Source organism: Anticarsia gemmatalis, chromosome 30 (assembly GCF_050436995.1).
Source record: "Anticarsia gemmatalis isolate Benzon Research Colony breed Stoneville strain chromosome 30, ilAntGemm2 primary, whole genome shotgun sequence".
NCBI classification, from domain to species: Eukaryota; Metazoa; Arthropoda; class Insecta; order Lepidoptera; family Erebidae; genus Anticarsia; species Anticarsia gemmatalis.
In genome coordinates this window covers 4,905,546-4,919,775 of record NC_134774.1, presented here as the reverse complement: position 1 = coordinate 4,919,775, position 14,230 = coordinate 4,905,546, and the positions used below count along the sequence as shown (strand labels likewise).

Here is a 14,230-nt window from a genome sequence, read left to right as displayed (position 1 = left end):
ACCAGACCCGAAACAATTATTTGTGGATCGCACAAATAATTGTCCCGTGTGGGAATCGAAACCACGACCTCCCGACACAGTGGTATCGGCGTGGCGACCTAATCCATAGCGAGCGCCAAGAAAGCAGTCATTACATTTTATAAATATAACCTATTTATGTCCCACTTGGGTTGGACATGTTCACCGGATGTACCCTGAGAGATGGGCTTATATAGCCACGAAGTGGGTGTCACAAGATAGTCGGCGGCAACGGGGAAGGCCCAAACGGTTGGCGGGACAACTTCGACGCATTCCTGGAAGATTGGCTGGAAGCAGCAAGTGACCGAGAGGACTGGAAGTCTAGGCTAGATAAAAAAAAATATCTCACTGATGGGCAAGGGTCTCCTTCCAAACGAGGGAGGGGTTAGGCCTTGAGTCCACCACGCTGACTAACTGCGGGTTGAGTTATAATATGTGTTTCTAATAATTATTATTTTGTTCGTTTCAGTCCTGATGCTTTGAACAAGAATCAGGAGTTAGAGTTCGAAAGGAACAAGGAAAGATTCCAGTTCTTAAAGGTAATTATAATACTACACTATACATATGACTCCCAGTGAATGAAAATCTTGAGAAACATACCGAGTTCCTCCGTATTTCGGAAGACACGTTAAATTGTGTGTCCCGACTGTCATTTACAAAGATTTTTGACAGTCGTTTCATATTTATTAAGATTTGTTTCTTTCCAAAATTACCCATATTTAAGGATATTTAGAAAATGATTGAATCATATTGAAATGATTGTACATTGAAAAATATCAACAAAGAAAGAATCAATGAAATCGGTCCTCCCAGTAAAAAGTTATCGCAACCCCGGTGCAACACTGTCACTTTTGTAAAAAATTCAAAAATTTGTTACTTATGTAGTAATCATTATTTATGCGAAAGTAAAGTTAAAAGTCGACGTTATAGTATGATCTTATAAGGTCATTGCTATGTAAGGTTTTAAATGTTTCTCTTGAAAAATTACATTTTTGCATAAGTGACAGTATTGCACCGGGGATGCGTTATGTTATTAAACATAAATCAGTTTAAGATTGCTTCAGTTGAAGACTACTAATATTAGAAGACATCCTAACCTTTAATTTTCAATCGCTTTTAAAACCCGTTACATTATAATATGTGTACAAGTCGCGAGAGTTTAAAAACATATTTTATTAGTAACTAGAGGCCGCCCGCGACTTCGTCCGCGTGGAAACCCTTCCCGTGTAAATCCCGATCCCTCGGAAACTCCGGGATAGAAAGTAGCCTATGTGTTATTTTGGCCTTCAGCTACTTACATAACAAATTTCATCGTAATCGATTCAGAAGCGTTTGCGTGTAAGAGTAACAAACATTCAAACATACAAATATACTCAAAAATTTCGCATTTATAATATCAGTAGGATAGGATAGTAGTCTATGTGTTAATAATAATGTATTTTATTTCCACAGTGGGGTGCTCAAGCCTTCGACAACATGTTGATCGTGCCTCCTGGCTCCGGTATTGTACATCAAGTAAGTCAAATATTACCCTCTTATTCATAAAAATACATGAAGTTATGAAACGCTTACAAAGAGTTTTGTTTCTCTCACTCCTTTGAGAAATGAAAAAGAGAAAATTTATAATAGTAGTTTTTTAACTAAAATGGGTTTATAGTGTGTTTATGAATAAGAGGTTCATTATAATAAATAAATTTTACTCACTAATGACCCACTACTAGGTATTAAAGAGGGGTTAGGCCTTGAGTCCACCACGCTGGCCAAGTCCGGGGGCTTTGCATACCTTCAAGAACTGTTCTAAACAACTCTCAGGCATGCAAGGTTGCATCACGATGTTTTCCTTCACCGTTAGAGCAATACTACTTGCAGTCAGCATTTTACAATTTTCCTTTCCCAATTTGCAATCTTTTAAGGAATCAATCATGCTCAGTTTGCAGTTAAGCATTTGCGGTTTGCAGTTTGCAGTGTGCAGCTGATTCTCAGAAATCTGCAGTTAACAGTTTGAAGTTTGCAGTCTACAGTTAACTACCAGTACATTAAAATGTTAATTTTCCAAACTTCTTTCATAGTATTTTTTGGGTTTGCCGTTTACACCTACTTAAACAACAAGATCTAAAACCTATTATCTTTATTTCTAGGTAAACTTAGAATACTTAGCTCGCGTGGTGTTCACCGGAGACCTGCTTCATCCTGACTCAGTGGTGGGCACTGACTCTCACACCACCATGATTAATGGGCTAGGTGTGGTGGGCTGGGGAGTGGGGGGTGAGTCACCTTTTATTATATTAGCTTCCGCCCGCGATTTGTCCGCGTCAAAAGGTAGTAAATAGTATGAATTACTAGCTGACCCGCGCAACTTCGTTTGCGTCACATAAGAGAATCATAATTTTCCCCGTTTTTGTAACATTTTTCACTGGTACTCTGCTCCTATGGGTAGTAGCGTGATGATAAATAGCCTATAGCCTTCTTCGATAAATGGGCTATCTAACACTGAAAGAATTTTTTAAATCGGACCAGTAGTTTCCGAGATTAGCGCGTTCAAACAAACAAACAAACAAACAAACTCTTCAGCTTTATAATATTAGTAATCAGCTTTATAATATTAGTAAGTATAGATGAGTACTATGTGTGAATTGAAGTTAATTTCAGTTCAATCAGTTGAAAATCTAAGAAGGATTATACAAACTTTCACTCTCTGTTTTATCCCCTTGGAGGTAGTATTGATCAAAATCCTTTCTTAGCGGATGTCTACGTCATAACATGTACCTGCATGTCAAATGTCAGCTCGATCCGTCCAGTGGTTTGTGCTGTGCGTTGATAGATCACTAACATTAAGCGGTAGTTTATCTATTCAATAGCGTTTTTTTATGAGTTTTAACGCTATTTAATAGATAAACTACCGCTAAATGTACCTCAAAAATCGGGGGTATGTCATACAGTCAGTAAGTCACCTTTGAGTTATATATATTTAGATTAATTAATTTGTCTTCACCCAGGTATCGAAGCGGAAGCCGTGATGCTCGGTCAAGCCATCAGTATGTTGTTGCCCAAAGTAGTGGGATACAAGCTCGTCGGGGAACTGAACCCACTAGTCACATCTACAGACTTGGTACTCACTATCACTAAGGTAAGGAGTGTTTTTGAAACGAAAAGCTTTTGCAAATAAATATGTTCTATTAATATTTATTCTGGATGTAATAGGATAGTTGACTATCAGTCAAATGAGCTACTTACTCTTTATGAAATGTCAAACATACATTTTAGTATAGAAATACGACATAGTTGGTATCAAATGAGTGTCTAAAAAAATTATTTCAGTCTGTAATAATAATTACAATTTCAACATATTTGACAAGCAGTCTTAGTATCGTGTTATAAGTCAGGTAACTGTGTTGTGGAGGTCTGATAGACAGTCGCTGCATGTACAATACTGGTATTCAGCTGCATCCGGTGAGACTGGAAGCTGACTACAACTTAGTTGGAAGAAAGACTAATGTTGTAATATTTTTGTCGTAGCAATAAATATAATTTATGTTTCATATTTCCAGCACCTCCGTGCCCTGGGCGTGGTGGGTAAATTCGTGGAGTTCTACGGCCCCGGTGTCTCAGCGCTCAGTATAGCAGACAGGGCGACGGTCGCCAACATGTGTCCCGAGTTCGGTGCCACGGTCGCGCACTTCCCCGTTGACGAGCGCAGTTTGCAGTACCTTAGTCAGACTAGTGAGTTGGAACTTACCCGAATTAATTTATCTATACAAAATGACCCGTTATTACTATTGAAAGATCTCCCAATGAAAATCAAGTGACCCCATATCCATGTTAAATGACTACACACGTCAGAATTCCATTATTTAATATGACTCCCACAGTGATTGTCCCCCAAAACAAAGCCCCCATTGTAAATGACCCCGATGATAATGACCCCTTTATTAACTGACCCCGCTTCCAATGTCTACCCACGTAAGTTGACCCCCAAAACAAGTGACACTCACATAAAACGACACCCATATCAAACGACCCCGCAACTAATGACCCCTACATTAAGTGACCCCACAGTAAAAGACCCCACACCAAATGAACCCTACATAAAGTGACCGCACCACAAATGACCCCTACATAAAGTGACCCCACCGCAAATGACCCCTACATAAAGTGACCCCACAGCAAATGAACCCTGCATAAAATGACCGCACAGCAAATGACCCCTACATAAAGTGACCCCACCGCAGATGACCCCTACATAAAGTGACCGCACCCCAAATGACCCCTACATAAAATGACCCCACAGCAAATGACCCCTGCATAAAATGACCTCACAGCAAATGACCCCTACATAAAGTGAACCCACAGCAAATGACCCCTACATAAAGTGGCCCCACAGCAAATGACCCCTACATAAAGTGACCCCACACCAAATGACCCATACATAATGTGACCCCACATCAAATGACCCATACATTAACTGATCCCACACAAAATGACCCCGCACCACACGACCCCTTCATAAAGTGACCCCGCACATCATGACCTCTACATAAAGTGACCCCACACCAAATGACCCCCACATTAATTATCCCTTACATCAAATGACCCCTTGTTCAAACGACCCCCACATCTAAAGACCTTTCTCCGCTTTAAGTGTCCCCCACAATCAAATGCCCTCCAGTCAATTTCTATCACTTTATCCGTCAGTTAAGTTAATCAACACTTAACCGCAAGTTAAACGTACTATTTAATTTCAGATCGCTCCAAGGAAAAGATAGATATAATTGAAGCGTATCTTCGCGCTACTAAACAGTTCAGAGACTACAATAATCCTGAACAAGACCCTATCTTTTCTGAGGTAAGATAGATTCTATTCTGTCGTATGGTTTGTGGTCAACCTAGTGTCAAAGTTTATAAAAAAAATTACATTTATAATGTAGAATATTACTAGGTATGTATGCCAAATCACTTTAAATTTTGACTCAGTAAAGCCTATATGTATACATATAAAATAGATTTATTAATTATTATTAGCATTCAAAGTTTCGAAAAATATCGAGTCCCGCTAACAATTGTACAATGACGTCACACCGTCACCGAGAGCTAGCGTTGTGCGTTTACAACTTGTTTTACTTATAAATCGGAATCTAATTGACATATCGAATTAATTCTTTCACTAGTTATTTTTTATTTTAACAGAGAATATGGAATGCTAATAATCAAAATTAGTTAACATTCTTCATACCGAAAAAATATTAAACTCGTACTCGTAAAAGGTTCATCTAAAATGCTCAAGTAATGTATCTTTTTTCGTAAATAATGTTAAATACGGTAATTTAATAACGGGATCAAATAGGGGGTGAATGTTTGTATGAATATGTTGTTCTAAGTCACAAAAAGCTAGTTTTATATAAATAATGTGTATTTTTCAGGTGGTAGAACTAGATCTATCTACCGTAGTGACTTCAGTGAGTGGACCGAAGCGACCTCACGACCGAGTGTCCGTCTCAGACATGCAACGAGACTTCAGAGAGTGCCTGAACAATAAGGTGAGTGCTGCTTGTACATTATGAGTGCCTGGTACTTAGGTTTATTCCTATTTGCCACATGAGCTTGCCACCGGAGTGGTAATCGCCACTTATTCATTAGTGCCAACTTGGGCCGCCGATGGCCAGTTACGCTCACCGGTCGGTAAACGATCTGTGGGTTAAGCAACCCTTGGCGCAGTCATTCCATAGATGGGTGACCGCATAGTGGTATTTGAGCTGGGCGTCTCCGTGCTTCGGAGGGCACGTAAAAAGTCAGTCCCGGCTGTTGTCTACTAAGATAACAGTCGTTAAGCCATGTCAAAGGCCTGTGCTTGAACAACTTTGACACTAGGTTGACCACTAACCATACGACAAACAAACAACAGTGCCAACTTGAACAATAAGGTGAGTGCTCCTAGTACAATATGGGTGCCTGGTACTTTAACTCTCGTCTTATAGCTCGACAACTTTGTAGAGAGAGAGGTGTACGAATTATTAATTAGGTCGGGGAAAAAGTCTTTTCGTAACTTTTAAACTCTCGCGTTGCATGTTTAATGTATGATAGGATACGGGAATTAACGCGAACACGCATTTTACCGCAGCTTGCGACCACGGCGAGTGCAACCTGCGCCGAAACGTTAGGCATTTTTATGTAAAATATTATAATTTTGACTACCTCCGTGGCCCAGTGGTTTAGGTCGCCACGCCGATACCACAGCAACGGGAGGTCGTGGGTTCGATTCCCTCACGACACTATTATTTGTGCAATCCTCAAATAATCCGTGTCTGGTTGTACTTTGTATCCGTTGTTTGTATGTTTGTAAAAGTCCCCGCGACACAAGAGCAATTCTTAGTGCGGGAGTTGTCTTTTTAAAAAAAAAAAAATCCGGTATCGTATTGATATAACCACAATTAGGGATGGTTCATATCTGACGGAAGATGTGTCGGGCGTAACTTAATTAGTATGGGCTTCGCACCGACGCATCATCGGTTGAGTGTGAACGGTCGAGTGTTTTTCTATACATTTGTCTGTTCTGGCGTTACACGACCGATAATTCATGACGCACTTAAAATTTGACTGCTTCCGTGGCGCAGTGGTTAAGATCGCCACGCCGTTACCATTGCGTCAGGAGGTCGTGAGTTCTGTTCCCACACGAAACAATTAATTTGTGCGTTCCAGTATAACGTAGTTGACTGTGGTAACGAAATATTATTTAACTTGTACATACGTCATTTTAGTATTAAAATAAAAGTGATTACGATAATTTTAAGTAATTATAGATATATGCGTACAATACAAACAGAAGCAGTCCATAAAAACACAAAAAATATGACAAATGGAGTAATTTTTATGGTGATGATGATGATGATGATGATGTTGATGATGTTGATGAACACTATCAGCAGTCATCACTACACCCAGTGACAGAATAATAAACATGTCTACTGAGTGAGTGATTACTAATGATTCGTGTATATACCTAGAAATAAATCACATTATATCTTACACTAGCTGACCCGGCGACCTAAAATATGCAAAATTAAATGTCGATTCTTCAACATTTCCGAGAGATTTTCTTAATATTTTTTTCCGTAAGAACCTTCTCCTAATAATAACAAATACAACACAAAAAGAATTAGTAAAATCGGTCCAGCCATTCACGCGTGATGCCGTGACCAAGGAAACGGGTTTCATTTTTATATATATAGATTATAATAGTGATGACAAAATGGTGATGATTTAGTCATTAAGTGACAATCATCACGCTCCCAGTGACAGAATTGACAAACATGTCTTCTGAGTGAGTGACGACTATCTCAAAAACGACTTGAAAATGCTGAAATTTAGAATAAAAATGATATTTACACATAATTGAGTAAATTTGGGTGAATAAAAATATGATAATGAAATGCTTTGATGGTGATGATGCTGATTGTATCATATAACAACAGTCATCACTACACCCAGTGACAGAATTATAAAACATGTCTACTGAGTGAATGACAACTGACATTGAATGACATAATTAACTTCGCACTAAATAAAAATCACACGTAAACATTATAAAAATTAAATAGTAAAATTACTTGTAGAACAGAATGTTGGAAATAACACAAGCCTTATAATTTGTAGTGATGATGATGATCGAGTCATTCAAAAACAGTAATCATATCACCCAGTGACAGAATTGACAAACATGTCTACTGAGTGAATGACAACTATCTATAAATGACTTGAAAATGCTAAAAGTTAGTATATAAATACATTGCATTTACACACATTTAAGTAATTTAGTTATTAGTGACAGTAAAATTTGGGAAAATAAAGACCCTGCCTCATTACGGGAGGAGACCCTTGCCCAGCAGTGGGACATTAATGGGTTAAATTTATTTTATTTATTTAAAAACAATGATGATGTTGATTGTGTCATATAACAGCAGTCATCACTACACCCAGTGACAGAATTATAAACATGTCTACTGAGTGAATGATTACTGACATTATATGATTTTTTTTCTTCATATCCAATTATTCAAAATGCTGATGATGATCAGTCATTTAATAACAATCATCACTACACCCAGTGACAGAATGACAAACATGTCTACTGAGTGAATGACAACTGTCTCTAAAAGACTGTCCCACGCAAAAAAATACTGTAAATTTTCATTTTATTACACTTTTTTTGCATTGAATCTTTTACAACATTTGGTAAAAAATTATAGTTAAAATGACGATGATAATTGTCTTAAAGTTACAGTAATCATATCACCCAGTGACAGAATTATAAACATGTCTACTGAGTGAATGACGACTGACACTAAATGACATGAAAAGACAGGAATAGTATACATAGATACATGATATTATAAATTTTTCACATAGTACTAGGTAGAGACTAAAGAACGCAACTTAGTACAAACTTCCCATGATTCATTTATATACAGGAATAGTATTATACAATCATATTGTAGAAATGCTTAAAAAATGTTCGATGAAATTGTCATTAAGTGACAATCATCACTACACCCAGTGACAGAATGAAAACATGTCTACTGAGTGAGTGCCGACTAGCTCTAAATGTCTGTATTTTAAAATAATGCACAAAAATAACTTCTTAATGATGAGAGACATATAAAACTGAATAATGTCTATGATGATGATCACTCAACAGCAGTCATCACTACACCCAGTGACAGAATTTTAAACATGTCTACTGAGTGAGTGATTACTGATATTAAATGACATATTTTACTTGGCACTTAATATAATATATCACACGTAAATATTATTAAAATTAAACGAAGAAATTACTTGTACAAGATAATATTGAAAAACAATATAAAACATATAATTTATAATGGTGATGATGATGATGATGATGATCATTTGACAGCAGTCATCACTACACCCAGTGACAGAATTATAAAACATGTCTACTGAGTGAATGATTACTGACATTCAATGAGAATTAAATCGCCTTGGTTATGAAATATAAAAAAGTAATTAATCGAAGCACATATAAATGACGATGATTTAGTCATTAAGTGACAATCATCACTACACCCAGTGACAGAATGATCAACATGTCTACTGAGTGAATGACAACTATCTCTAAATGACAGTGTGACTGAAATAAATACAACTTTAAACGTATACTTACCAATTACTTTCACTTACTTTAAAATCATCGTCTCATTGGTCGTCTCGGTTATCCATCACACCGGACTATGAGAGTGAAGGAATAGAGAGTGTACCTGTGTATTGCGCAGGACAATCTGAAACAACAAAATATTGCTGTTAATATAAACATTCTTACATTTATTTTTCTTTGTTAAAAAGACAACTCTCGCATTAAGAAATTACTCTTGTGTCGCGGGGACTTTTACAAACATACAAACAACGGACACAAAGTACAACCAGACATGAAACAATTATTTGCGGATCGCACAAATAATTGTTCCGTGTGGGAACCAATCCTACGACCTCCCGACGCAATGGTAGCGCCGTGGCGACTAACCACTGCACCACGGTTGCTATAGCAAGTGATAATACAATACTGATTGCAATTTTGAAATATAACTCTTATTTAAACCAAATTCTTAATCACCTTACCTGTTACCTCATTAAAGGTAGTCACTAATTGCAGTCTCATAATTATGTCATTAGTAAGATTTGCAATATACATTCAAATGTTAATTACTATTCGTAGAAGTAATTTAATAATTGATTTTGGTTCATTGTCATTAAGTAACAATCATCACACTCCCAGTGACAGAATGAAAACATGTCTTCTGAGTGAATGACAACTGTCTCTAAATGACTATTTTGAACGAAGTACAAACAGTTAACTTGGTTATTATGAGAGACAAACGCTTAATATAATCAACAATGACGATGATGGTGATGATGATAATGATCACTCAACAGCAGTCATCACTACACCCAGTGACAGAATCTAACACATGTCTACTGAGTGAATGATTACTGACATTAAATGACAATATTTTCTTCATTTAAATTAAAATATTGATGATAATTTTGTCATTAAGTGACAATCATCACTACACCCAGTGACAGAATGAAAACATGTCTACTGAGTGAATGACAACTGTCTCTAAATGACTCGAAACTTCTTCTTTCTTCAGTAAACCTGAAAATAGCACGATTATTGTCGCAACACAAAAATACACAATTTTCAATGCTTTGTAGTACATCGTTATAAACAGTATCCTTTCATATGTTTCAGTATATTTATTTGCTTGATTTTAATTGTTGTCAGTTGCATATAACAACAGTTATCACTACACCCAGTGACAGAATTACAAACATGTCTACTGAGTGAATGACAACTAATATTATATACTTCTTGAGTCCATTCTTTTGCGATTGATACCTTTCCTGTTAGTAAGAATAACACATAATAATAATACAAAAACATGTATGTATTTAGCAAGATAAAATATGATGATATGGTGATGGTTTCTGTCATTAAGTGACAATCATCACGCTCCCAGTGACAGAATGGCAAAATGTCTACTGAGTGAGTGACAACTGTCTCTAAATGACATTAAAGACACGCTGCTACATTGAGATCGCAATAAGTCTAAATGATGATGATTGTATCATAAAACAGCAGTCATCACTACACCCAGTGACAGAATTATAAAACATGTCTACTGAATATGTGACAACTACTATTTAATGACATTTTTGCTCACATTTTTCGGTGGTTACTCTGCTCCTGTTTATCATAGCGTAGTATTAGATAGCACATAACCTGCCTTATGAATGTGACTACAAAAAGTGTCATAAAAATGTATTTACAATGCAAACATACACAAGAATACAGTGATGATTTTATCATTAAGTGACAATCATCACACTCCCAGTGACAGAACTGACAAACATGTCTACTGAGTTTATGACGACTGTCTCTAATTGACATATAAAATAATCTGCTGCAGTTAAATTGTGAAATTATAAAGAAAAGGAAGATGATGATGATGATGATCACTCAACAGCAGTCATCACTACACCCAGTGACAGAATTAAAAACATGTCTACTGAGTGAATGATTACTGCTATAAAGTGTCATTTTACCAGTATTCTTACCCCCGGTTTCTGAGGTCCATTTAACGGTAGTTTATCTATTCAATAGCGTCAAAACTCATACAAAAAGAAAACGCTATTGAATAGATAAACTACCGTTAAATGTACTCAGAAACCGGGGGTTTGTGATTATTTTAGTTACTTGTAGCGTGATACTATGAAACCTGTGAACGATTTCTATGATATAATTGAAGGATGTACATACATATAAACTTTATCATATTAGTGTAGAACACAGTAAAGATTTTGAGTCATTAAGTGACAATCATCACACTCCCAGTGACAGAAATAATCAACATGTCTACTGAGTGAATGACAACTGTCTCTCAATGACAACTCCAGTACGCGTCGGGTTTCTTCTAACAAGAAAACACTGAAATGGTTATTTAATTGAATATTTTTGATGATTTTGCCTTACAAAAGTAGTAATCACTACACCCAGTGACAGAATTATAAACATGTCTACTGAGTGAATGATTACTACTCTTATAAGACCTTAAACTGCACATAAAAAAACAATATACTTTGCTAAAAGGAATAACAATGTAACACTAAGATTGAACAAAAAAATATAAGGGTGTGAGTTTAATGTCATTAAGTGACAATCATCACGCTCCCAGTGACAGAACGACAAACATGTCTACTGAGTGAGTGACGACTGTCTCTAAATGACGCGAAACATGTGTTTTTATTCATTGCTAAAAGGATTTTGACACTTAATTGCGTTGAAGAGGGTGTTGTACAATACAGTAGAGTAAAAAAAGTGATGTACATTGTCATTAAGTGACAATCATCACGCTCCCAGTGACAGAATTATAAACATGTAACTGAGTGAATGACAACTATCTCTAAACGACAGACGTAACTTTAGTTCGCCACTTGTCATAATAGTATTTATCATGATGTTATTGCCTCACAAAAATAGTCATCACACACCCAGTGACAGAATTATAAACATGTCTACTGAGTGAATGACAACTATTCTTGTAAGACATACATAAGTACATAGTTACATACAATATAAAATCTCGTATTTTTTCCCATGGGTAAGAAGAGACCATAGAGAAGAAAATAGTATAATAAGCCATGGCTAAAATATAATAAAGACGCTAAATATCTTGTTAAAAAAAGGGAATAAAAAGTATAATAAAATCGTCAATTTATTGTCATTAAGTGACAATCATCACTACACCCAGTGACAGAATGAAAACATGTCTACTGAGTGAATGACGACTATCTCTAAATGACATTTCTGTACTCTGGCGATTTCTCACCCATATACAATAAGATATATTATAAAACAAAATAATTTTAACCCATTACTGTCCCACTGCTGGGCAATGGTCTCCTCCCGTAATGAGGGAAGGGTTAGGCCTTGAGACCACCACGCTGACCAAGTGAGACTTTGTATACCTTCAAGAACTTAGAACTTTCAGGCATGCAAGGTTGCATCACGATGTTTTCCTTCACCGTTGTAACAAGTGATCATTATTTCTAATACACACATAACTTGGAAAAGTCATTGGTGTGTTGCCTTGTTCGAACCGTCGACCACTTGCGTGGTACCAACTTATACCACTCGGCTATCACTGCTATTATATTTACCAAAAGAAAAAGTTATCCACAATTTTCTAAAAACTTATGACTTTACAGTATTTGTTCTGAAATTATGAAACTTTCACGACTTTTTCAGTAGTTACATGTTACTACAAGCAAAGCTAAAAGTGTACTGATTTATATTTCATAAAGTTCCAATATTTATATGAAAGTCATTAGCTAGTTTAAAAATTACTTATTACAACTAATTAGTTAAAGAATAGAAGTAATTAAAAGTCATTAAGGGATTACGCTTAGTACTATCGTTAACAGTAGTCAGAAGCTTGAAAGTCTGACAACCAGTCTTAGTATCGTGTTATAAGTCCGGTAACTGTGTTGTGGAGGTCTGATAGACAGTCGCTGTATGTACAATACTGGTATTCAGCTGCATCCGGTGAGACTGGAAGCTGACTACAACATAGTTGGAAGAAAGGCTAGACTGATCCTTGCTTACTTAGCCACGAGCTCTTCTGTCTTTTTCACTCATATACAGTTTCTAAATTGATTGAAAGTGACAAAACACTGTATTACTAATCAGAGCTTACACCACGATTATTAATTAGTCAATAAAGTCATTTACTAATTACTTTTTGAAGTATTTTGACACCTATTGTCTTAATGGGATTAGAATAGAAAAATAAGGTGCTTGAATGTATTGTTTTTGAACAATAGAACAAAAAAAAAATGTTCCACTGCTGGGCAAGGGTCTTCTCCCGTAATGAGGGAGGGGTTAGGCCTTGAGTACACCACGCTGACCAAGTGCGGGGACTTTGCATACCTTCAAGAAATGTTCTAAACAACTCTCAGGCATGCAAGGTTGCATCACGATGTTTTCCTTCACCGTTGGAACAAGTGATCATTATTTCTTATACACACATCACTTGGAAAAGTCATTGGTGTGTTATTTCGCGTTCGAACCGTCGGCCACTTAGAAAAATAAAGTATTTTTTTATTATTATCCAGTTTCCAATTTAAGCTTAGAAGTCAGGAAGAAATAAAAGACATTATTACTACATAAAATTTGTTATCTTATAACAATCTTATATCTAAGGTATATAGATTTCATTAAATACAATAATATAATATACATCAACCACTGTTTCACATACATATAAAGACATTTCTTGAAAACATTTTCTATTTATTTGGATGACCAAACTCATTTATTGATACAGTGCCACCTAGTTAACATATAAGTTGGTATGTTCTTTATAGCATTACTTATTTTATATTAATATTTTGAGCAAAACATAATTTTATTATAAATAGCTGACCCGCGCAACTTCGCTTGCGTCACATAAGAAATAATGAAAAAAATTCCCCGTTTTTGTAACATTTTTCGTTGCTACTCCGCTCCTTATGGCCGTAGCGTGATGTTATATAGCCTAAAACCTTCCTCGATAAATGGTCTATCTAACACTGAAAGAATTTTTCAAATCGGACCAGTAGTTCCTGAGATTAGCGCGTTCAAACAAACAAACAAACAAAC

General features: G+C 36.2%; 1 protein-coding gene across 1 annotated transcript in view; it reads left to right on the top strand.

The window, feature by feature from the left end:
- The window catches only part of LOC142985401 (cytoplasmic aconitate hydratase-like), a 58,108-nt gene that overhangs the window by 19,748 nt on the left and 24,130 nt on the right, over nucleotides 1-14,230 (top strand). The window contains exons 5-11 of the mRNA XM_076133536.1: nucleotides 488-557; nucleotides 1,471-1,533; nucleotides 2,157-2,283; nucleotides 3,015-3,145; nucleotides 3,567-3,738; nucleotides 4,761-4,861; nucleotides 5,436-5,552. Coding sequence (XP_075989651.1) covers nucleotides 488-557; nucleotides 1,471-1,533; nucleotides 2,157-2,283; nucleotides 3,015-3,145; nucleotides 3,567-3,738; nucleotides 4,761-4,861; nucleotides 5,436-5,552 — 781 coding nt within the window. The remainder of the gene's footprint in view (nucleotides 1-487; nucleotides 558-1,470; nucleotides 1,534-2,156; nucleotides 2,284-3,014; nucleotides 3,146-3,566; nucleotides 3,739-4,760; nucleotides 4,862-5,435; nucleotides 5,553-14,230) is intronic.